The 22,322-nt window shown below is 43.3% G+C and overlaps 1 protein-coding gene across 4 annotated transcripts in view; it reads right to left on the bottom strand.

The window, feature by feature from the left end:
- The window catches only part of COL21A1 (collagen type XXI alpha 1 chain), a 203,594-nt gene that overhangs the window by 4,656 nt on the left and 176,616 nt on the right, over window positions 1-22,322 (bottom strand). For 2 of the 4 annotated variants that reach the window (XM_047796213.1, XM_047796215.1), the window contains 7 exons: window positions 20,585-20,656; window positions 19,401-19,436; window positions 7,717-7,761; window positions 3,360-3,392; window positions 2,534-2,680; window positions 2,390-2,444; window positions 1,321-1,521 (listed from right to left, as the gene is read on the bottom strand). In XM_047796213.1, coding sequence (XP_047652169.1) covers window positions 1,321-1,521; window positions 2,390-2,444; window positions 2,534-2,680; window positions 3,360-3,392; window positions 7,717-7,761; window positions 19,401-19,436; window positions 20,585-20,656 — 589 coding nt within the window. The remainder of the gene's footprint in view (window positions 1-1,320; window positions 1,522-2,389; window positions 2,445-2,533; window positions 2,681-3,359; window positions 3,393-7,716; window positions 7,762-19,400; window positions 19,437-20,584; window positions 20,657-22,322) is intronic. The other 2 variants (XM_047796217.1, XM_047796214.1) reach the window with 2 other exon arrangements.

Genomic DNA, 22,322 nt, shown 5'->3' with positions numbered 1-22,322 from the left:
GTGAGGGGGCGAATTGGAGCTGTAGCCCCGGGCCCACCACAGCCACAGCAACTCCAGATCCGAGCTGTGTCTGTGACCTACACCACAGCTCAGGGCAACACCAGATCCTCAGCCCACTGATTGAGGACAGGGATTGAACCCAAGTCCTCATGGATACTGGTCAGGTTCATTAACCACTGAGGCACGATGGGAACTCCTAGACTGTTTTTTTCAAAGCTGTTAATACACACTTTAAAGGAAACATAAATCTTTTTTCCTTCTCCACCTTTTTTAAATTTATTGAGGTATAATTAAAAAATTTTAAACTGATGTGTAACTGATATATAATATATTAGCATAGATCTTTTAAAAAATAGCTTACCACCTTTATTACTAATGGGACACAGAAGGTTTGAAGCAAACATTTTTAAAATGACCAGTGCTCTAGAAAAATTTAATGGAGATGAAATATTAAGAAAGGAGAATGGGGAGTTCCTGTTGTGGCTCAGTGGGTTAAGAACCCGACTAGTATCCATGAGGATGCAGGTTCAATCCCTGGCCTCGCTTGGTGGGTTAAAGGATCTGGTGCTTCAGTGAGCTGTGACTCGGCTTGGATGGGGTGTTGCTGTGGCTGTGGCTTAGGCCAGCAGCACCTGTGGCATATGGAAGTTCCCAGGCTAGGGGTCGAATTGGAGCTGCAGCTTTGGGACCCAAGCCACATCTTTGAGCTGCACCACAGCTCAGAGCAACACCTGCCAGATCCTTATTAAGTTGGGTTCTTAACCCACGGAGCCACAGTGGGAATGCCTATGGTGTTCTGTTTAAAGAACTTATTGGACTCAAGCCAAATTTCTACGTGCTTCATCAACATGTCCTGATTTCTAACTTTCAAGAGATAGAATAACTGTTCTTTAACCCAGTTGACAAATTATTTAAAGACTTATGGATACAAACATTTTTTTGTCTTCAAGAAAACAGTGATGAGCTCTTTCCTGTTAAGTCGGTCTAGGGTGTGCATGCAAAAGATACCCTTTTGTTTTGCTCATCGGCTTACGCATGCTAACGAAGTACTTTTTTTTTTTTGTCTTTTTGCTATTTCTTTGGGCCGCTCCTGCGGCATATGGAGGTTCCCAGGCTAGGGGTCCAATCGGAGCTACAGCTGCCGGCCTAAGCCAGAGCCACAGCAACATGGGATCCGAGCCGCGTCTGCAACCTACACCACAGCTCACAGCAACGCCGGATCGTTAACCCACTGAGCAAGGGCAGGGACTGAACCCGCAACCTCATGGTTCCTAGTCAGATTCGTTAACCACTGCGCCACGACGGGAACTCCCGAAGTACCTTTTAATCCTTTGGCACCTGGGCGTCCGGGAGCACCCATTATTCCTGGAACACCATCTCTTCCAGGCAAACCAGGGAAGCCTCGGGGACCTTCTGGGCCCATGGGACCAGGTGGCCCAGGAATCCCGGGGGAGCCGTGCTGGGACTGGCAATGGTCACAACTTTGAATTCTCCCACTCTGGAGCAAGGCTGGTAGCTGGGCTTGGAAACAAAGAAACCCCACCCCTTATGTTTACACGATGATGAATGGGCATCAATAACATCACTCACGCCCTAACCCTCCTTGCCTGCCTGCTTGCAACTCTCAAAAGCGTCCTATCCTAAAGACTCTATATCTTGCCTATCAAAAAAAAAAATATCATGCACGATGCTTTTCACATTTAAGATGTGTACCTCTTGGTCAAAAATTTCACTTCTAAAAATTTCACTGTGGAAATACTCATTGCTCAATGCAACATTATTGTGGCAATTGCTACAAAAAAGGGAAAAAGTAAGTGCCCCCCAAAGAAATTGGCAAATAATAGACATCATATTTATGAATAAAATTACCAGTTATGTCAGAAAAGAGAATTTAATCAATCATAAAGTCATGATAAATTGCTTTATTAAAAATACTATGGGAGTTCTCTTGTGGTGCAGCAGGTTAAGGATCCGATAGTGTAACTACTGTGGTGCAGGTTTGATCCCAGTTCCAGGAACTTCTGTATGCTAAAGGTGCAGCCAAAAAAAAAAAGATTACAAAGCATACATAAAATATTTTATCTTTTTTTTTGGCCACGCCTGTGGCATGCAGAAGTTCCCAGGCCTGGAATCAAATCTGTGCCATGGCAGTGACCTGAGCCACTGCAATGATAATGCCAAATCCTTAACATACTGAGCCACCAGGGAACTCAGAGAATTCCCAATATTTTATCTTTATAAGAATACTTATCTAGGAAAAAAGAGATAAAAGTTTATAAATGTCCCTTATTTTCTTCTTTATCTGACTTACAACTTTTAAAGTTTCTAAAAAGAATTTGTTTTACTTTTGAAATGTGAATGGTATTAAAATCTCTAGTTTGAGACTTACCTCTTAATACATCAGTGCAAACTTGCCGAATAAACTGCTCTGAAAATTCTCTTCCCTGCATCAAATTATTAGGGGTTAGAACTTGTACACACCAAGTACAAAGCAATGAAAACATGAGAGCTGTGAAAAAAGGAGAATACGTACAGGCTTGCCGTCCAGGCCCGGGGGACCCTGGGGCCCTGTTTCCCCAGGCTGTCCCTGGGGACCTGCAGGCCCCATCACACCGTCCACCCCAGACTCTCCTTTTGGTCCAGTGGCACCTCTGGCACCAGGCTCTCCCTTTTCACCTCTCTAAAAACAAAGGAAATCTTCAAAAGTTCTATCATATATGTATGACTGGGTCACTTTGTTGTATAGCAGAAATTGTTACAATCTTGTCAATTAACTACACTTCAATCAAACCTAAAGAAAAGTTCTATTTAAATATTCCAGGACATGTGACTGCATCATGAATGTCTTTAAGGAAACAGATACGAATATATGCAAACATGTATCTGTAAGTTATACAGGAAACACTCTGGGAAACACTGTGCTTGATCAGCAGGGAAGTTTCACATTATATTCAACTGTGTTTTATCCACCCCTCCAACCATCCACCCAACCCTACAAATCACCACCACTTATTCCGTGTATGGACTAGGCAATACACATAGGGCCGGAGGTACAACAACAAATGTGACAGAGTCCTGCTCCCAAGGAGTTTAAATTCTAGAGAGAAAGGCAGCTGTAGAACTATTCTTCACTGAAAAATATGCAGAAAAAACTTAGCCCTTAATTTAGAAGAGGAATCAATATCATTGGCAAATTTGTAATGTTTCATAGCTAATTCAACGAATCTTCATATTCTGAAAAGCTGTATTTAGGAACTACTAAAGAACATGAAAGATGTCAATAGCTAGATTTATATACAGTATTGAAAATCAAGCCATGATGACTGAGCAGATGGAGCAAAATATATGGAGAAACGTACCTCTCCTTTTGCACCAGGATGGCCTTGAATTCCCTTTGAAAAGTAACAGGAAAAAAAACCAAAAAACAAATAAGTGTGTGAGCTACAGTAATAACAAGGTGGCACATACACTTTATCACATGTTTAATCACACTGTAATCTTCAGTTTGGAAAACATTGTTAGAAATAGTGACAAAATTACACATACGAGAGATCTTTTTTATTTTTTCACTTTTTTTTGGTCTTTTTGCCATTTCTTGGGCCGCTCCGTGGCATATGGAGGTTCCCAGGCTAGGGGTCGAATCAGAGCTGTAGCCACCGGCCTACGCCAGAGCCACAGCAACTCAGGATGTGAGCTGCATCTGCAACCTACACCACAGCTCACGGCAACGCTGGATCCCTAACCCACTGAGCAAGGGCAGGGACCGAACCTGCAACCTCATGATTCCTAGTCGGATTTGTTAACCACTGTTAACCACTGAGCCATGACGGGAACTCGTTTTTTTTTGGTCTTTTCTAGGGCGGCTTCCCTAGGCATATGGAGGTTCCCAGGCTGTGGGTGTAATTGGAGCTACAGCTGCCGGCCTACACCACAGCCACAGCAACGCGGGATGCGAGTCTTGCCTGTGATGTGACCTACATCACAGCTTACGGCAATACTGGATCCTTAACCCACTGAGCAAGGGCAGGGATCGAACCCGCAACCTCATGGTTCCTAGTCAGATTCGTTAACCACTGAGCCACGACGGGAACTCCTATTTTTTCATTTTTTAAGGAGACTAATGACTAGAAAATATGGTAACTAGATAATATAAAAAGTTAATTTACATAACTGTTTCTTTCTTTCTTTCTTTCTTTCTTTTTTTGCTTTTTAGGGCCGCACTCTTGGCATATGGAGATTCCCAGGCTAGGGGTCCAATCGGAGATGTAGCTGCCGGCCTACACCACAGCCACAGCAATGCTGGATCCTTAACCCACTGAGGCAGGACAGATATTGAGCCTGAAACCTCACGGTTCCTAGTAGGATTTGATTCTGCTGCGCCACGACGGCAACTCCTTCTTTTTTTGTTTGTTTTTTGCTTCATTTTCTCTGTTAATATTTTCATAGGTTGCAGGTCAAAGTATGTAGGTTAGAAAGGCATTCTATCAAAGTTCATTTAAACTTTATTCTGATTTTAAAATACAGTGTTATCTAAAGGAAAATTAAAACTCAAATCAGGGAATATAGCCAATATTTTATAATAACTGTAAATGGAGTCTAACCTTTAAAAATTGTGAATCACTATATTGCAATACCTGCAACTTCCACAATATTGTATATTAATATACCTCAATAAAATAAACTTAAATCAGGTAAAACAAGGTATATTCTTTTATTCTGTGATTAAAATGCATATTCTATTTTTTCTCAATTTTATATTCCTTTTTATTTTCTTTTTAGGGTCTCACCTGTGGAATATAGAAGTTCCTGGGCTAGGGGTTTGAATTGGAGCTGCAGCCTGCATGCCTACACCACAGCCACCACCACAACAGATCCTAACCCACTGAGTAAGGCTAGGAACCCGAATCCTCATGGCTACTAGTTGGATTCTTAACCCGATGAGCCACAGAACTTCCTAAATTTTTATTTTGATTTATGCTCAGTTTCTTCAAACATGCATATCCAAATTAGACAAAAGGCAAGAAAATATTAGACAAAATCAGGGTATGGCACAGAGAAAGACAGTCTCAAGATGTGAGCATAAAAAAATAAGATTTTGTTTTCATGTAAAAATCAATCAGTGAGTGCCATACTCTCTGCAGAGCCATTCTTTAAATATTGAGGTTCTTGAAGAAATGCAGGGGTGTGCCCGACCAGACAGAATCCTGGGCCCAGGGTGAGAGGAAAGATGAAACTCAGAACTGGAACAAAATTAGAGCTGAAACTTAAGACTGCTGTCATCCAGGACTCCGCTGAGATGATTCTGGGGGAGAAATACTTAGACCTGAAGTAGTGTACACGTGCAGCTCTGGGTGGGATGGCAGGTGACCAGGACTTGGTTTACTTGGGAGAGCCTTGGATCACTACTCAGCTGCTGAGAAGCCACAGCTGCCCTGCCCCTCTGTCCCTCCCCTCCCCATTCTCCTTTCAGACCCAGTTCCTGGGGTTGGGAATGCAGCTCCTAAAAATCCCAGGACAGAAGCTTCCTGGGGAAACCAAATCCTGCCTTGGGGGAGCCAACTTGCTCTTTTCCCTTGAGAAGTGAGTTGAGGGACCTTCCAGAAAATGTCACCTGTCAACCAGTGAGCTGGCGGAGCTGTGAGCTCACATGCCAAGGGAAATGACTTACTTTTAGAACGTTATCTGCACGTACCAGCTTGGGGTCAAAGGCTGGGTGGTGGAGGGTGAAGGGATGCAGAGGCGAGGGTCCTCCTGGGAGAGGGACTGTGTACAGATGCTATACCCAGGTTGGCGGATGGGAGGGGGAGGAGGCAGAGTGGGCTGTATCGTCTGAGGGTGGAGGGCAGCTCCACTCTGCTCCATTCGCAGTAAAAGATTTTTTTTTGAGGGGGGGCACCCCACGGCATATGGAGTTCCTGGGCCAGTGACTGAATCCGAGCTGCAGTGTGCCCTATACTGCAGCTGCTGCAACACCAGATCCCTTAACCCACCGCGCCGGCTGGGGATTGCTCCTGGCGCGCTGCAGAGACGCTGCCCATTCCCTTGCGCCACAGCAGGAACTCCGTAAAAAAAGCCATTTAAAAAAATTGCACACAACTGTTCGCAGGGAACTCGCTCCATGTCTCTGCTCTGACTCCAGCTCTAATGTGTAGCAGCTTCAAAGATCTCAACTTTTTGCTGCACAGCGCTCACCTGCCATCCCAGACAACCTGGGTACCACTGTCTTTAAAGACCCTCCACCAGGGTCGCTCCCACTCCTCTGAGTGAGGAATACAGAGACCCCTGTCCTTGGAGGCATCATCTCACCGTTTTATCCCCCTGCCTCCAGAATCAGGATAATCACGGCATCTCCCAGGCACACTCTCTGGGGGGCACTCACCGAGTCTGCTTTCCAGAGCACCTCACTGGGGCCCCGCCCAGTACTCTGAGTTATAGGCAGAGCCAAGGAGCCGCCCAGCACTGAGTTATAGGTAGACCCGAGGTGGCTAAGCTCTGGAAGTACTCATCGGATCGATGCTTTGATTTGGCCAATTTGGCTCTGACAGAACCTCCCTACATGGGGAACTCCCTGAGACAACACTTAATGAGGATTTAGCCAGGGAAGAAGCAAGGCTATCTTATTATGTATCTACTCCACAGCACAGTTGCTCAAGGTAGCATTTTATTTTAGTATTATTTTTGGCCACACCTACAGCATGTGGAAGTTCTCAGGCCAGGGATGGAACCTGAGCCACAGCAGCGACAGCACCAAATCCTTAACTAACCCATCAGGGAACTCCAAGATAGCATTTAAAAAAAAAAAAATTCCCGTGTTTTATTTAATTAATTCAGGTCACGCCCCCGGCATTCGGAAGTTCCCTGGCCAGGTATTGAACCCACACCATAGCAGTGACACTGCCAGATCCCCAACCCACCAGGGAACTCCATCATTCTTAGGCTAGTTTTTCTTTTTTTTTTTGCATTTTTAGGGCCGCACTCATGGCATGTGGAAGTTCCCAGGCTAGGGGTCAAATCGGAGCTGCCACAGCAACATGGGATCCGATCTGCGTCTGCGACCTACACCACAGCTCACGGTAATGTTGGATCCTTAACCCACTGAGCAAGGATTGAACCCGCATCCTCATGGTTCCTAGACGGGTTCGTTAACCACAGAGCCATGAAGAGAACTCCCAAGATAGCATTTTTATCAGTCTCCAGCATCGTAAATTCTGCCTCTGAACAAACTAGAGGGAAACCAGTCCATTCCTTCACTACCTATGGCCTCAGTGCTCACATTTCAAGAATAAAATCAGGGTCCCCATGCTGTACAGTGGGAAAAACAATTGTCTTGGGAAATAACAATTAAAAAAAAGGATAAAATCAAAACTAAACAATAGGTATGGAGATGCTGCTAGGGTATGGCTGTCCTAGGCCACTACTGCTCCAAGGAAGGGGAGCAGCTGCCACCTTGAGTCCTTTGGTTGGTCAGATAAAAGCACTGAAAGTCAAGTTTCACAGCTGCCGACAGAATCAGCATGGAAAAATGAAAAAAAACCAAACAAACGCCCAGAGCAGGCGGTGATCAGCGTCACCATCTAGCTTTCGCATCGTCTTAGAATGCACATAACACGGAGCCCCCCCATTCGTATTTGCAAGTAACCCCCTCTCAGTGCAGTTCAGTTATGTGGTTCATTATTTCATTTTCCATCAAACAAACAAACAAACAAACAAAAATACCTGTTGCCCTGGAATTCCTGGTCTTCCGTTTTCTCCCTTTTGGCCCTTTAAAATGTAATGACATGTTATTCATTGGTTTGCACAGATAAGATGCAACCCCATATACAACACAATGCTGTCGTCTAGAAAAAGGTCACCAAAGCAGTAATGCAAATACATAAAGTGACATGCGAGATGGGAAATGAGTCTCAGAGAAGGAAAAAAGAGGTGGGAGGGAAGTCAGCCTAATCCTACAGTTAAGATGGACAGAGACGGGAACAAACCACTCATCTGGGGGAGCTGGTACATGATTTCATACAGCCGAGGACAACCTGCAGAATCCACCTGCCCAGCATGAGAGAATCATGAACAAATCCAGTGGTCGTGGTCACTCGATTCATTTCAATGACATTTCTGTTCAATGTTGATTACACACACGTGAGGGCAAGAATCCCTCTTTGAAGAATTTTTTTTTTTTTTTTGTCTTTTTGTCTTTTCTGGGGCCTTACCCGTGGCATATGGAGATTCCCAGGCTAGGGGTCCAGTTGGAGCTACAGCTTCCGGCCTACGCCACAGCCACAGCCACAGCCACGCCAGATCCAAGCCATGTCTACGACCTACGCCGGATCCCTAACTCACCGAGCAAGGCCAGGGATTGAATCCGCAACCTCATGGTTCCTAGATGGATTTGTTAACCACTGAGCCACGACAGGAACTCCAAGAAATTTTTTAAAATTAAAAATATACTGTAGAGACCTTTTTGAATGAAGATGTTTAAATCAGGACAAATAAGAGAAAAAAATTGATAGAGATAAAAACATATTTGCCCATTCAATTAATTTTTATTAATACATAGAAAAAACGTTTTATTCACCCAAACAATGACAAACTAACCAACAGATGGGTTGAAATAAACTGTACAAGCAATGCACATATCCTCTTTGACAAAAACCCTAAACAATCAGTAGAGTTTAGACAGTAAACTCTACTATGAAGATGTTAACACTCCCTATTTAACCTTTAAATGTTATATTCAATTAATATTTTTGTGTTTTTGTGTTTTTGGCCTCACTCTCGGCACGTGCAAGTTCCCGGGCCAGGGATCAAACCTGCACAACAGCAGCCACCTGAGCCACTGTAGTGACAACACAGGGTCCTTAACTTGCTGCGCCACCAGGGAACTCCCCATTAATATTTTTAGATATCCACTCTGGATAAGACACTGGACCAGACCCTGAAGCATGATTTTTTTTCTTTTTTTTTTTTCTGAGAGAACAAGGATATTATTTATTTTTTATAATCAAAGCCCAATGCAGTAAACACTCAAAAACTTGTTTGATTGTAATAAGATGAGGATTATGAACAGTGGAAAAATTTTTTTTTCTTCTTTTTTTTTTAATAATTTTTTTTTATTTTCCCACTGTACAGCAAGGGGGTCAGGTTATCCTTACATGTATACATTACAATTACATTTTTTCCCCCACCCTTTCTTCTGTTGCAACATGAGTATCTAGACAAAGTTCTCAATGCTATTCAGCAGGATCTCCTTGTAAATCTATTCTAAGTTGTGTCTGATAAGCCCAAGCTCCCGATCCCTCCCCCTCCCTCCCCCTCCCTCCCCCTCCCTCCCCCTCCCTCCCCCTCCCATCAGGCAGCCACAAGTCTCTTCTCCAAGTCCATGATTTTCTTTTCTGAGGAGATGTTCATTTGTGCTGGATATTAGGTTCCAGTTATAAGTGATATCATATGGTATTTGTCTTTGTCTTTCTGGCTCATTTCACTCAGGATGAGATTCTCTAGTTCCATCCATGTTGCTGCAAATGGCATTATGTCATTCTTTTTTATGGCTGAGTAGTATTCCATTGTGTATATATACCACATCTTCCGAATCCAATCCTCTGTCGATGGACATTTGGGTTGTTTCCATGTCCTGGCTCTTGTGAATAGTGCTGCAATGAACATGCGGGTGCACGTGTCTCTTTTAAGTAGAGTTTTGTCTGGATAGATGCCCAAGAGTGGGATTGTGGGGTCATATGGAAGTTCTATGTATAGATTTCTAAGGTATCTCCAAACTGTTCTCCATAGTGGCTGTACCAGTTTACATTCCCACCAACAGTGCAGGAGGGTTCCCTTTTCTCCACAGCCCCTCCAGCACTTGTTATTTGTGGATTTATTAATGATGGCCATTCTGACTGGTGTGAGGTGGTACCTCATGGTAGTTTTGATTTGCATTTCTCTTACAATCAGCGATGTTGAGCATTTTTTCATGTGTTTGCTGGCCGTCTGTATATCTTCCTTGGAGAAATGTCTATTCAGGTCTTTTGCCCATTTTTCCATTGATTGATTGGCTTTTTTGCTGTTGAGTTGTATAAGTTGCTTATATATTCTAGAGATTAAGCCCTTGTCGGTTGCATCATTTGAAACTGTTTTCTCCCATTCTGTAAGTTGTCTTTTTGTTTTCTTTTGGGTTTCCTTTGCTGTGCAAAAGCTTTTCAGTTTGATGAGGTCCCATGGGTTTATTTTTGCTCTAATTTCTATTGCTTTGGGAGACGGACCTGAGAAAATATTCATGATGTTGATGTCAGAGAGTGTTTTGCCTATGTTTTCTTCTAGGAGTTTGATGGTGTCCTGTCTTATATTTAAGTCTTTCAGCCATTTGGAGTTTATTTTTGTGCATGGTGTGAGGGTGTGTTCTAGTCTCATTGCTTTGCATGCAGCTGTCCAGGTTTCCCAGCAATGCTTGCTGAATAGACTTTCTTTTTCCCATTTTATGTTCTTGCCTCCCTTGTCAAAGATTAATTGACAGTAGGTGTCAGATTTATTTCCGGGTTCTCTATTCTGTTCCATTGGTCTGTCTGTCTGTTTTGATACCAGTACCACACTGTTTTGATGACTGGCTTTGTAGTATTTCTTGAAGTCTGGGAGAGTTATGCCTCCTGCTTGGTTTTTGTTTCTCAGGATTGCTTTGGCGATTCTGGGTCTTTTGTGGTTCCCTATAAATGTTTGGATTGTTTGTTCTAGTTCTGTGAAAAATGTCATGGGTAATTTGATAGGGATTGCATTGAATCTGTAGGTTGCTTTGGGTAGTATGGCCATTTTTACAATATTGATTTTCCCAATCCAGGAACATGGAATATCTTTCCATTTCTTTACATCTTCTTTGATTTCTTTCATTAAAGTTTTATAGTTCTCGGCATATAGGTCCTTTACCTCCTTGGTCAGGTGTATTCCGAGGTATTTGATTTTGTGAGGTGCAATTTTAAAAGGTATTATATTTTTGTATTCCTTTTCTAATATTTCATTGCTGGTATACAGAAATGTGACTGCTTCTGAATGTTAATCTTATATCCTGCTACTTTGCTGGATTTATTCATCAGTTCAAGTAGTTTTGGGGTTGAGTCCTTAGGGTTTTCTATGCATGGTATCATGTCATCTGCATACAGTGACAGTTTTATCTCTTCTCTTCCTATATGGATGCCTTTTATTTCTTTTGTTTGTCTAATTGCTGTGGCTAGGACTTCCAAAACTATGTTGAAGAGCAGTGGTGAGAGTGGGCATCCCTGTCTTGTTCCAGATTCGAGTGAGAAGGCTTTCAGTGTTTCCCCACTGAGGATTATATTTGCTGTGGGTTTATCATAAATGGCTTTGATTATATTCAGGAATGTTCCCTCTATACCCACTTTGGTGAGGGTCTTGATCATGAATGGATGTTGGACTTTGTCAAATGCTTTTTCTGCTTCTATTGTGATGATCATATGATTTTTGACTTTTTTTTTTGTTAATGTGGTGTATGATGCTGATTGATTTGCGTATGTTGAACCATCCTTGTGAACCTGGGATGAACCCAACCTGGTCATGGTGTATAATTTTTTTGATGTGTTGTTGGATTCGGTTGGCTAAGATTTTGTTGAGAATTTTTGCATCTATATTCATCAATGATATTGGGCGATAGTTTTCTTTTTTGGTGGTATCTCTGTCTGGTTTTGGAATGAGGGTGATGGTGGCATCATAGAATGTCTTTGGGAGTATTCCTTCTTCTTCAACCTTTTGAAAGAGTTTAAGGAGGATGGGCACCAGTTCCTCTTTATATGTTTGATAAAATTCACCTGTGAAGCCATCTGGTCCTGGACTTTTATTTGTAGGGAGTGATTTTATGATCTCTTCAATTTCATTTCTAGTGATTGGCCTGTTCAGTTGGTCTGTTTATTTTTGATTCAGTTTTGGCAGGCTGTAAGATTCTAGAAAATTGTCCATTTCTTCCAGATTGTCAAACTTGTTGCTGTGTAGTTGTTCATAGTATTCTCTTATGGTTTTTTGTATTTCTGCTGTATCTGTTGTGATTTCTCCTTTTTCATTTATAATTTTGGTTATTTGGGTTCTTTCTCTCCTCTTTTTAGTGAGTCTGGCCAGGGGTTTGTCAATTTTGTTCACCTTTTCAAAGAACCAGCTCTTGGTTTTATTAATTTTCTCTATTGTTTTTTGAGTCTCTATTTTATTGATTTCTTCTTTGATCTTTATAATTTCCTTCCTTCTGCTGACTTTAGGACTTTTTTGTTCTTTTTCTAATTCATCTAGGTGGAGGGTTAAGTTGTCAATTTGGGATCTTTCTTCTTTTTTGAGAAAGGCCTGTATTGCTATAAATTTCCCTCTGAGCACTGCTTTCGCAGCATCCCATAGATATTGAGAGGTTGTGTCTTCATTACCATTTGTTTCAAGGTAGTTTATTTATTTATTTATTTATTTATTTTTTTGGTCTTTTTGCTATTTCTTGGTCTTGGGCCGCTCCCGCAGCATATGGAGATTCCCAGGCTAGGGGTGCAATCGGAGCTGTAGCCACTGGCCTACACCAGAGCCACAGCAAGCGGGATCCGAGCCGCGTCTGCAACCTACACCACAGCTCACGGCAACGCTGGATCGTTAACCCACTGAGCAAGGGCAGGGACTGAACCCGCAACCTCATGGTTCCTAGTCGGATTCGTTAACCACTGCGCCACGACGGGAACTCCTCAAGGTAGTTTTTAATTTCCTTCTTGATTTCCTCATTGACCCATTGGTTTTTTAGTAGCATGTTGTTTAGTCTCCATGTAGTAGGTTTTTTCTCATTTCTTTTCCCATGGTTGGTTTCTAATTTCATGGCATTGTGGTCAGAGAAGATACTTGAGATAATTTCTATGCTCCTAAATTTATTGAGATTAGCTTTGTGTCCCAATATGTGGTCGATTCTTGAGAATGTTCCATGAGCATTTGAGAAGAATGTGTATTCTGATTTTTTTGGATGTAGTGTCCTGAAGATATCAATTAAATCTAACTTTTCTATTGTTTCCTTTAGGATCTCTGTTGCTTTATTGGCTTTCTGTCTAGAGGATCTGTCCATTGATGTGAGGGGGGTATTAAGGTCTCCTACTATGATTGTATTCTCATCAATATCTCCCTTTATGTCTGTTAATATTTGTTGTATGTATCTGGGTGCTCCTGTATTTGGGGCATATATGTTGACGATAGTAACATCCCCTCCTTGGATGGATCCCTTAATCATTAAGTAGTGTCCTTCTTTGTCTTTCTTTATGTCTTTTGTTTTAAAGTCTATTTTGTCTGATATGAGTGTTGCGACTCCTGCTTTTCTGTCTTGTCTATTGGCGTGAAATATTTTTCCCCACCCTTTCACTTTCAATCTATATGTATCTTTTGTCCTAAGGTGAGTTTCTTGTAGGCAGCATATTGAAGGTTTTTGCCTTTTTATCCACTCAGCCACTCTGTGTCTTTTGATTGGGGCATTCTGTCCATTGACATTTAAGGTGATAATTGATAGATGATTATTTATTGCCATTTGAACCTCGTGTTCCAGTTGATTCTATGGTTCTCCATTCTTCCTTTCTTTTTTTCTTTCTTTTTTTTTTTTGGTTGGATGGTCTTCTGTTATTATCTGTTTGAGTGTATTTTTTTTTTCATTTTTTGCAAATGCAATATTTGCTTTTGGCTTGTGGTTGCCCTGTTTTTTAAGTATGCTAGCCCCTTCCCATAATTGTGTGTTTTAGCCTGATGGTCCTGTAAGTTCAAACACTTCATTACTATATTAAAATTAAGAAGAGAAACATACAAACAAACAAACAAAAAGGGTTATTTACTTCCTAACATCCCTTGCCCACATTTTATGGTTTTGATGACTCTTTTTTATTTTTTTCTTTTTAATTTTATTTTGTTTGAAGCATGTTCATGATTAAATCTGTATGCTGGCTTATTTGAGTGACTGCTCTCTGATTGTGGTTTCCTCAGTCCTAGTTCTTCCTCTTCTTCTTTTTTTTTCTTTTCTTTTCTTTTTTCTTCCCTTTCCTTCCTTTCTTTTTGTTTAGAGAAGCCCTCTCAATATTTCCTTTATCCTGGGTTTTGTGTTGCTGTATTCTTTAAGTTTTTGTTTGTTGGAAAAAATTTTTATTTTCCCTTCTATTTTAAATGATATTCTTGCTGGATAGAGTATTCTAGGTTGCATATTTTTTCCTTTTAGCACTTTAAATATCTCTTGCCATTCCCTCCTGGCCTGTAGTGTTTCTGTAGAGAAATCAGCTGATATTCTTATGGGGGTTCCCTTGTAGGTAACATTCTGTCTTTCTCTTGCTGCCTTTAGGATCCTCTCTTTATCACTAACTTTTGCCATTTTTATTATGATGTGTCTTGGTGTGGGTCTGTTTGGGTTCAGTTTGTTTGGGGCCCTCTGTGCTTCTTGTATCTTGAACCCAGTATCCTTTAGATTTGGGAAGTTTCCATCGATAATTTCTTCAAATATATTTTCCATCCCCTTATCTTTTTCTACTCCTTCTGGAATTCCTATTATGCGTAGATTGGCCCGCTTTATATTATCCCATAGGTCTCTTATATTGCCTTCCAGTTTTTTGATTCGGTTTTCTGTCTGTTGACCGGATTGAGTGATTTCCATTATTCTATCTTCCATATCACTGATTTGTTCTTCTGCATTATTCATTCTGGTTTTTACTGCCCTTAGTTCAGTTTGCATCTCTGCAAATGAATGTTCTAGTTTTTCTTGGCTCCTCCTTATATTTTCTAGTTCCTTTCTGAGGGTATCTGCATTACTGTTCATATCTTCTCTTAATTCCTTCAGTATTTTCACTATTTCTCTTTTGAACTCCAGGTCTGTCAGACTGCAGAGATCTGTTTCATTGTTGACTGTTTTAGGTGAGTTCTCCTGTTGGTTTGACTGGGGGTGGTTTTTCAGCTTCTTCATCTTGCTTGTTGTTTTCTTTCTCCTGAGGGAGTTGTAGTCTCCGTTATCGGGCAGTGTTTGCCTTGTCACTGCCATGGAATATTTCCTGAGGGCTGGCGTTGTTGGTCAATCTTTTTTGAGGCAGTGTGGCTTTTCTGGAGTGTTGATGGGGCTAACAGTGTTTCTTTGAAGCAAAGGAGGGCTTCCTGAGGGCAGACAGGACTGGGAGGTCCACACCACGATGGTAGCAGATTTCACTTGGTCATGCAGAGCTTGCTCTGGTATTTTTAGGCTGTGGGGTTCTTGCAGGGGGTTGGCGGTGTTGGGCAGCTGTTCCTCAGGAGTGCAGCACCCCCTGGGGGCTGGAGCAGCTATCTGGGTCACTGAGAACCTAAGAGGCTCTTCCCTAGGGCAGCCCAACTCAGAAGGATGGCCTGCGAATGTAGGCGGATCTTTTCACAGTCTGGCCAAGCTTGTTGCAGCTTTTCTGGGCTGCAGGGGCTCTTCCAGGGGGCTGGTGGTGCTAAGCAGCTATTCCGCGGGAGTGGGGCACCCCCTGGGGGCTTGGGAGGGTAGCAGGGCCGCTGGAAACCCAAGAGGCTCCTCCCCAGGGCAGCCCGACTCAGAAAGACCGTCTGAGATCTTTTCCCGGCTCCGCCAAGCTTGTTGCAGCTTTTCTGGGCTGCAGGGGGTCCTGCCTGGAGCTGGCAGTCCTATGCAGCTGATCCTCTAGAGCTTGGCACCCCCTGGGGGCTTGGGCGGGTAGCAAGGCCACTAGAAATCCAAGAGGCTCCTCCCTGGGGCAGCCCGACTCAGAAAAACCGTCTGGGAATTAGGCAGATCTATTCACGGCCTGGCTAGGCTTGTTCTAGCTTTTCTGGGCTGCAGGCCTTTTCTTGGGGGCTGGTGGTGTTTGGTGCTACTCTGCGGAAGTGTAGCCCCTCCAAAGGGCAAGCAGGCCTGTGCAGGGACAGCCCCTGCGGTGGTAGGCTTCAGGCAATTGTTGAGGCCAGCCCTCCTGGATGGCAGGCAGCCCCAGGTCCGGTGAGAGCGTAGGGGGGTGGCGGGGGTGGGGGGAGGGGATGCACTGGGAAGCACAGCTTTCAGCTAGCTAGCGGGCCTGTAAGCTTGCTGTGGCGTGGGGGGTATTCTATGGGGACCCACCTCTTCTTCTCTCCCCTCCCCAGCACAGGCGCAGACCAGGCTCTTCTCCCAGGTTCCCTCTGATGTGGCTTTCCACTTCCCCGCCCCTAGAGTATTGCTCCCTTCCTCTGCGACAGCTTTGTTTTCTAGTCTCCCAGGCAGTCTCTGCCCCGTCAAATGGTTTCTAGACCTCCCAAGCAGTTTCCGCTCCGCCCGCCCCCCAGCCCGGGGACTAACCTCTGGAGCCGAGGTCTCGGTGCCCAGCCCCCATCCAGGCGTCCCCCGTCCCTTTCCCGGGGACTAACCTCTGGAGCCGAGGATTTGGTGCCCAGCCCCCACCCAGGCGTCTCAATTTTTGGTGACTGTGCCCATAGTTCAGATGGTCCGTTCGGTTCTTGATCGGCTTTTCCGTACTCCAACTTACTGCTACACTCTTCTCTGCATCTGGAGATTCCTCCGGTTCGTTTGATCTTTCCCCCGTGTAGGTGACTTTGCAGGGTGCGGGATCCCTTTCTCCTCCGCAGTTCCCTTTCGGGAGCGCCCGTCCTGCTCGGATTCGCCTTCTCTCACTCTCCTCTTTTCTCCCGTTCTGCCCAGTAATGTCACGAACTTCTTGCCGTTATTGGAGTTTAGGTTCCTCTGCCAGCGATTGGTTGCTGTTCTGTGCGAGTCATTTATTCTGTAGATGTGCTTTTTTTGTTGTGTTTGTGGGAGAGGGCGAGCGTGTCCCCCTACTCCTCCGCCATCTTGTCCTCTCTCTCGATTTTTTTTCTTTTTAGGGGCCACACATGCGGCGTATGGAAGTTTCCGGGCTAGGAGACAATTTGGAGCTGTAGCCACTGGCCTATGCCACAGCCACAGCAACGCCAGATCTGAGCTGTGCCTGTGACCCACACCACAGCTCACGGCAATGCCAGATCCTTAACCCACTGAGCAAGGCCAGGCATCGAACCCACAACCTGGTGGATACTAGTCGGGTTTGTTACCTCAGTCACAATGAGAACTCCTAAAGTACGATTACTTATCCCTATTTTTTTTTGCTTTTTAGGGCCGCACCCACAGCATATGGAGGTTCCCAGGCTAGGGGTTGAATCAGAGCTACAGCTGCTGGCCTACATCACAGCCACAGCAACGCCAGATCCAAGGGGCGTCTGTGACCTACACCACAGCTCACAGCAATGCTGGATCCTTAACCCACTGAGCAAGGCCAGGCATCGAACCCGCAACCTTATGGTTCCTAGTTGGACTCTTTTCCTCTGTGCCACAATGGGCACTCCTACTTATCCCTATGTTGAAAAGGATAATCAGCAGTTTCTAGGAGACATATGCCTAGATACATAATCAATTAAAGATCTAGTGACTGAAATCTCTTTTTTCTTTTTTTCTTTTCACGGCTGCACCTGTGGCATATGGAAGTTCCCAGGCTAGGGGTTGAACTGAAGCTGCAGCTGCCGACTTATGCTACAGCCATAGCAACGCCAGATCTGAGCTACATCTGCAACCTATATCACAGCTTGTGGCAATGCCCTATTCTTAACCCACTGATTGAGGCCAGGGATTAGGCCCATATCCTTATGGATACTAGTTGGGTTCTTAACGTGCTGAGCCACAATGGGAACTCCTGAAATTTTAAATCACTCCTGCAGAGCAGTTTGTTCATTTACTGGCTTCCATAAATGCATCCCCAGCACAGTTTGTTCATTTACTGGCTTCCATAAATGCATCCCCAGCACATATTTCAAGGGCCCTATTTGCGGGTGAGAGTCTGCAGCAGGTATCCCCAGTGTTATGTGCTTACTGCGTGGTGCAAGGGATTAGTAATTACATAAGGAATGATGAGAATACTGTCTGGTGAGTATGGTGTGTAATTATTCATTTGGGACGCATATGACTGGGACACAGAGTGGGGCATCTGATAAGGAGGGTGGGAAACCTGAGCACAGCTTCGGGGGGTGGGGAGATAGGCCCATCTCAGCGGGGAACCTGGGAGAATGGACACAGGACAAACACCAGAGATTCCTCCTGGCCGAAGCAGCGGGGCAGGAATGGACAATAGTGGGCAGAGTGGGAAGAAGATTCAGGCAAACCAGGATGGGATGGGCTTTATCTAGAAATGTGTGGGATGTCACTGAAGGATTCCTAGGCAGATGTGTAGCTTAGTTGTTTATTTTGTAAGTTTTATTGGAATGTAGTGGACTTACAAAGTTGTGTTACTCTCAGGTGTACAGCAAAGTAAATCAGTTATACACACACACACATCCATTCCTTCTGTAGCTTAGTTATTGAGGCTGGTAAAAGTGGGGAGAAGGGGTGGCCTGGACTCAGGAGACCAGGTAGAAGGACACTGCTGTCACCCAGGATCCATGACAAGCAATGACAATGACAGTGGGACACAGAGAAGGAGCCCTGCTGCAGTTTCATTGTCTGAAACACTGTTGAGATTGTGACCTGAGCTGATTTGACTCTATTATTACCTACATTTGAAATGTCCTTTTATGCCTCCAGATACTCTAGAGCTTTGAACATTCTGTGAAATTTTGCAGTGTTCTTCTCTCTCTGTTAAGCAAAACTCAGCCACCAGGACTGAGCACTGTCAGCTTAAAAACATCAAAGTACTGCCTGAACACTAGAGTTGTAATTTATGTTGGAAAAGTCTTATATTTCTAAAACTTAAAAGACTGAAAGACAAACACAGGTAGTTTCTTCCAGATCAGTGCATCACTGATACAGCCGGCGAGTTCTGCTCAAGGGGTCAGGGTTCAGTTAAGAAGAACCCCTTCGAGGGTTCAGTTAAGAAGCCCCCATCAGACCAGAGGGGATGTGTCCTTATTTCTCAAAGTAGCATGTTTCTCCTCTTCGTTTGTTGCTAAGACACCCCAAACCAAACATCCTTCTAAATCAGCCTAGATGACCTAACTTTCCGATCTAATTTTCTGTTATACTTCCCCTTCTGTTTATTAGCTTGACTATGTTTTCTATTTGACGTTAACGGTTTCTCATCACATTTCTTTGTGCCACCAGCCACGTCAAATCATTTGTGGAAACCAACGCACTACTCGATATATAAATAAGTAGATATTAGAGGTAGGTAATAAAATCTGTATATTTATTTTCTTGAACCACTTGGTTCCCAAGCTTCCTACAACAGTGACGGGGTGAAGATTCTCTAAGTCAGATTTGATGGGTGTTCTGAAAAGTTAAGTAGCAGAAGGAGAAAGCTGGGATTCAACAGTTAGATATCCATGGCGAAAGAGGAAGGAACTGGAAAAGCCATGTAAGAATTAAAAAGAACGAAGTCCTGATTTTTTTGCCAAGCCCCGCCCACCTCTCCAAAGCCAGCACCTACCTGAATGCCTTTTTCACCTTGATTTCCTTTGTCCCCCTGAAAAAGGCAGTTGGATATGTATTGCAATCTAGTATATTCTGTATCATTTTATTTCATTCATTCATTCATTTTTGCTTTTTAGGGTGGCATATGGCGGTTCCCAGGCTAGGAATTGAATAAGAGCTGCAGCTGCCAGCCTGCACCACAGCCACAGCAACACTGGATCTGAGTCACATCTGCGACCTACACCACATCTCCTGGCAATGCCGGATCCTTAACCCACCGAATGTGGTCAGGCATGGAATCCGCATCCTCATGGATTCTAATCGGGTTCCTAACTCACTGAGCCACAATAAGAACTCCCTCTGCATCCTTTCGAATAAACATGTTTTCTTTCAGCAAAGAAAAATACATCGTCTCATGCAACTTCCACAAGTGCATTATACACAGAAGCTGACTCCAACATGACACGTGGGAAGACAGGGGAAACCACGTGATGTTAAAATGACGTTCTGAAAAAGCACTTTCTTGTGCTCTTACTTACCTGCAGAAGAAAATTTACTACAATTTCTATTTTACAAGGGAGAAGACAATTTTTTGATTTTTTTTTTTTTGTCTTTTTAGGGCTGCACCCGCAGCATATGGAGGGGTCCCAGGCTAGGGGTTGAATTGGGGCTGCAGCTGCCAGCCTACACCACAGCCACAGCAACCTGGGATCAGAGTCACTTCTGCAACCTACACCGCAGCTCATGGTAACGCCAGATCTTTAACCCACTGAGTGAGGCCAGGGACTGAACCTGAAACCTCATGGTTCCTAGTCAAATTCCTAGTCGGATTTGTCTCCGCTGCACCATGACAGGAACTCCTCATATTTTAGTAGGACTGCCTCAGGTTGAAGACTTCCCTTAAAAAATTGCCTCACCTGGATTGACCACAGAACAATCTGAGTTTACAGGATAGTGCCTAATTATATGTTTATATTTTTTGATCTGTCTCTTCCAAGGTCCTCGTCTGGGAGACAGTACCCAGGTGGGGACATGAAAGGTGCCAGAGCACAGTGTGGGCTTGGGAGCACTGTACGTGCACCAGACCCAGTGGTTGCTCCATCACTGAACGCTTCATCGGTCCTTGATGCTACTTGCACAAAAGAAAAACTTACATGGTTAAGCTGATTATCATTGCATAGTATCTCCTAGGTACCATACCTTTTTCCCTTGAATTCCAGGTAAGCCCAGGTATCCTGGTTCTCCTGGGGGACCCACTGCTCCTGGTTCTCCCTGGGTTAACACAAAAGGCACATGAGGATCACAGAGCTACTGCTGGGAAAAACACCACTGTTTTTATCTCTACATACATCTCAAATTTAAAACAGAGAGCTGCAAAATTTGTTGACATTTAGAGTTCTTATTCCAGAAATGGCAAAGAATGAAAAGCCCACCGGAGCCTCAATACAACGTCCTATATTTTTTTCTTATCTTTGCTGGTTAAAGAATTCTGAGAATATATCATATTTTAAAATGTTATAAATATTTGGTATTTTTATTATATTTATAACTTCAACAATAAATAATAAAGCAGTGAAAATAATAAACACAGCGATCTCTTTGTATTTACTAATACTTTCTCTTTCTTCTTGAAATTGCTTTTTCTCCTAACTCTTTCTTAAAAAAACTTATTTTATTGTTATAGAACTGGTAAGGAAATAGAAGTAATAAAATTATTGAAAATCTCAATACCCACTCTTTTAATTTAGTTATACATTTTCTCTACCTTTCATATACACAACTTAGTTACTAAAATGTACTATGTATGCATAATTTTATATCTTTTACTTCAAAATATACTAATATTGTGAGTTGTTTATATGCCATTACACACACACACACACACACACACACACACACACATATATATATATATATATATATATATATATATATATATTTTGGCTTTTTAAGGCCACACCCATGGCCATATGGAGGTTCCCAGGCTAGGGGTCTAATCAGAGCTACAGCTGCCGGCCTGCACCACAGCCACAGCAACGCCTTAATTCACCGAGCAAGGCCAGGGATGGAACCCGCAACCTCATGGTTCCTAGAAGGATTCGTTAACCACTGAGCCATGATGGGAACTTCCCATTATATATTTTTAAAATTTAAAATTATAGAATAGTATTCAACAGTATTGATTTACCACATGTAATAAAACACCCATCATTAAACATTCATTTTCATAATTTTTACTTTTAGGAACAAGACTGGGGTGAGCATTCTTATAATTAAACATGCATATTTATGATTGTCCTTTTTATATATGGAATATTCTTTTTTTTTTTTTGTCTTTTGTCTTTTTAGGGCTGCACCCTCGGCATATGGAGGTTCCCAGGTTAGGGGTCTAATTGGAGCTGTAGCCACAGCCACAGCAACGCCAGATCCGAACCGTGCCTGTGACCTACACCACAGCCCATGGCAGTGCCAGATCCTTAACCCACTGAGTGAGGCCAGGGATCGAACCTGTAGCTTCACAGTTCCTAGTTGGATTCGTTTCTGCTTCGCCACATATACTTTCCTCAGACATAAATTCTTGAGCTGAGCTGTTTTCAGGGACAAGGAATATGCCCTGAGTTATCGTAACTCAACTTCTCCACTCCCTGTCATCTCATGGGCATTATTCCTTCCTTTAAAAGCCTTAAATAAGAAAGGCATAATGTGAACGCACATAATGATGATGTTTAACAATATTTATGTTAAACCTGTGAGAGAGGGCATGTTCCCACGTACGTGCTTCCTGCTTCATGGTGTCTGTTTCGGTTTTGCTTTCTTGGTTTCACCACTAGTCTCAAACTCTGTCATGTTAATTAAAAACCACTCCTGGAGTTCCTGTCGTGGCGCAGGGGAAACGAATCTGACTAGGAACCATGAGGTTGTGGGTTCGGTGCCTGGC

This window comes from Phacochoerus africanus, chromosome 9 (genome assembly GCF_016906955.1).
Source record: "Phacochoerus africanus isolate WHEZ1 chromosome 9, ROS_Pafr_v1, whole genome shotgun sequence".
NCBI classification, from domain to species: domain Eukaryota; kingdom Metazoa; phylum Chordata; class Mammalia; order Artiodactyla; family Suidae; genus Phacochoerus; species Phacochoerus africanus.
This window is presented reverse-complemented; position numbering and strand designations above follow the sequence as displayed.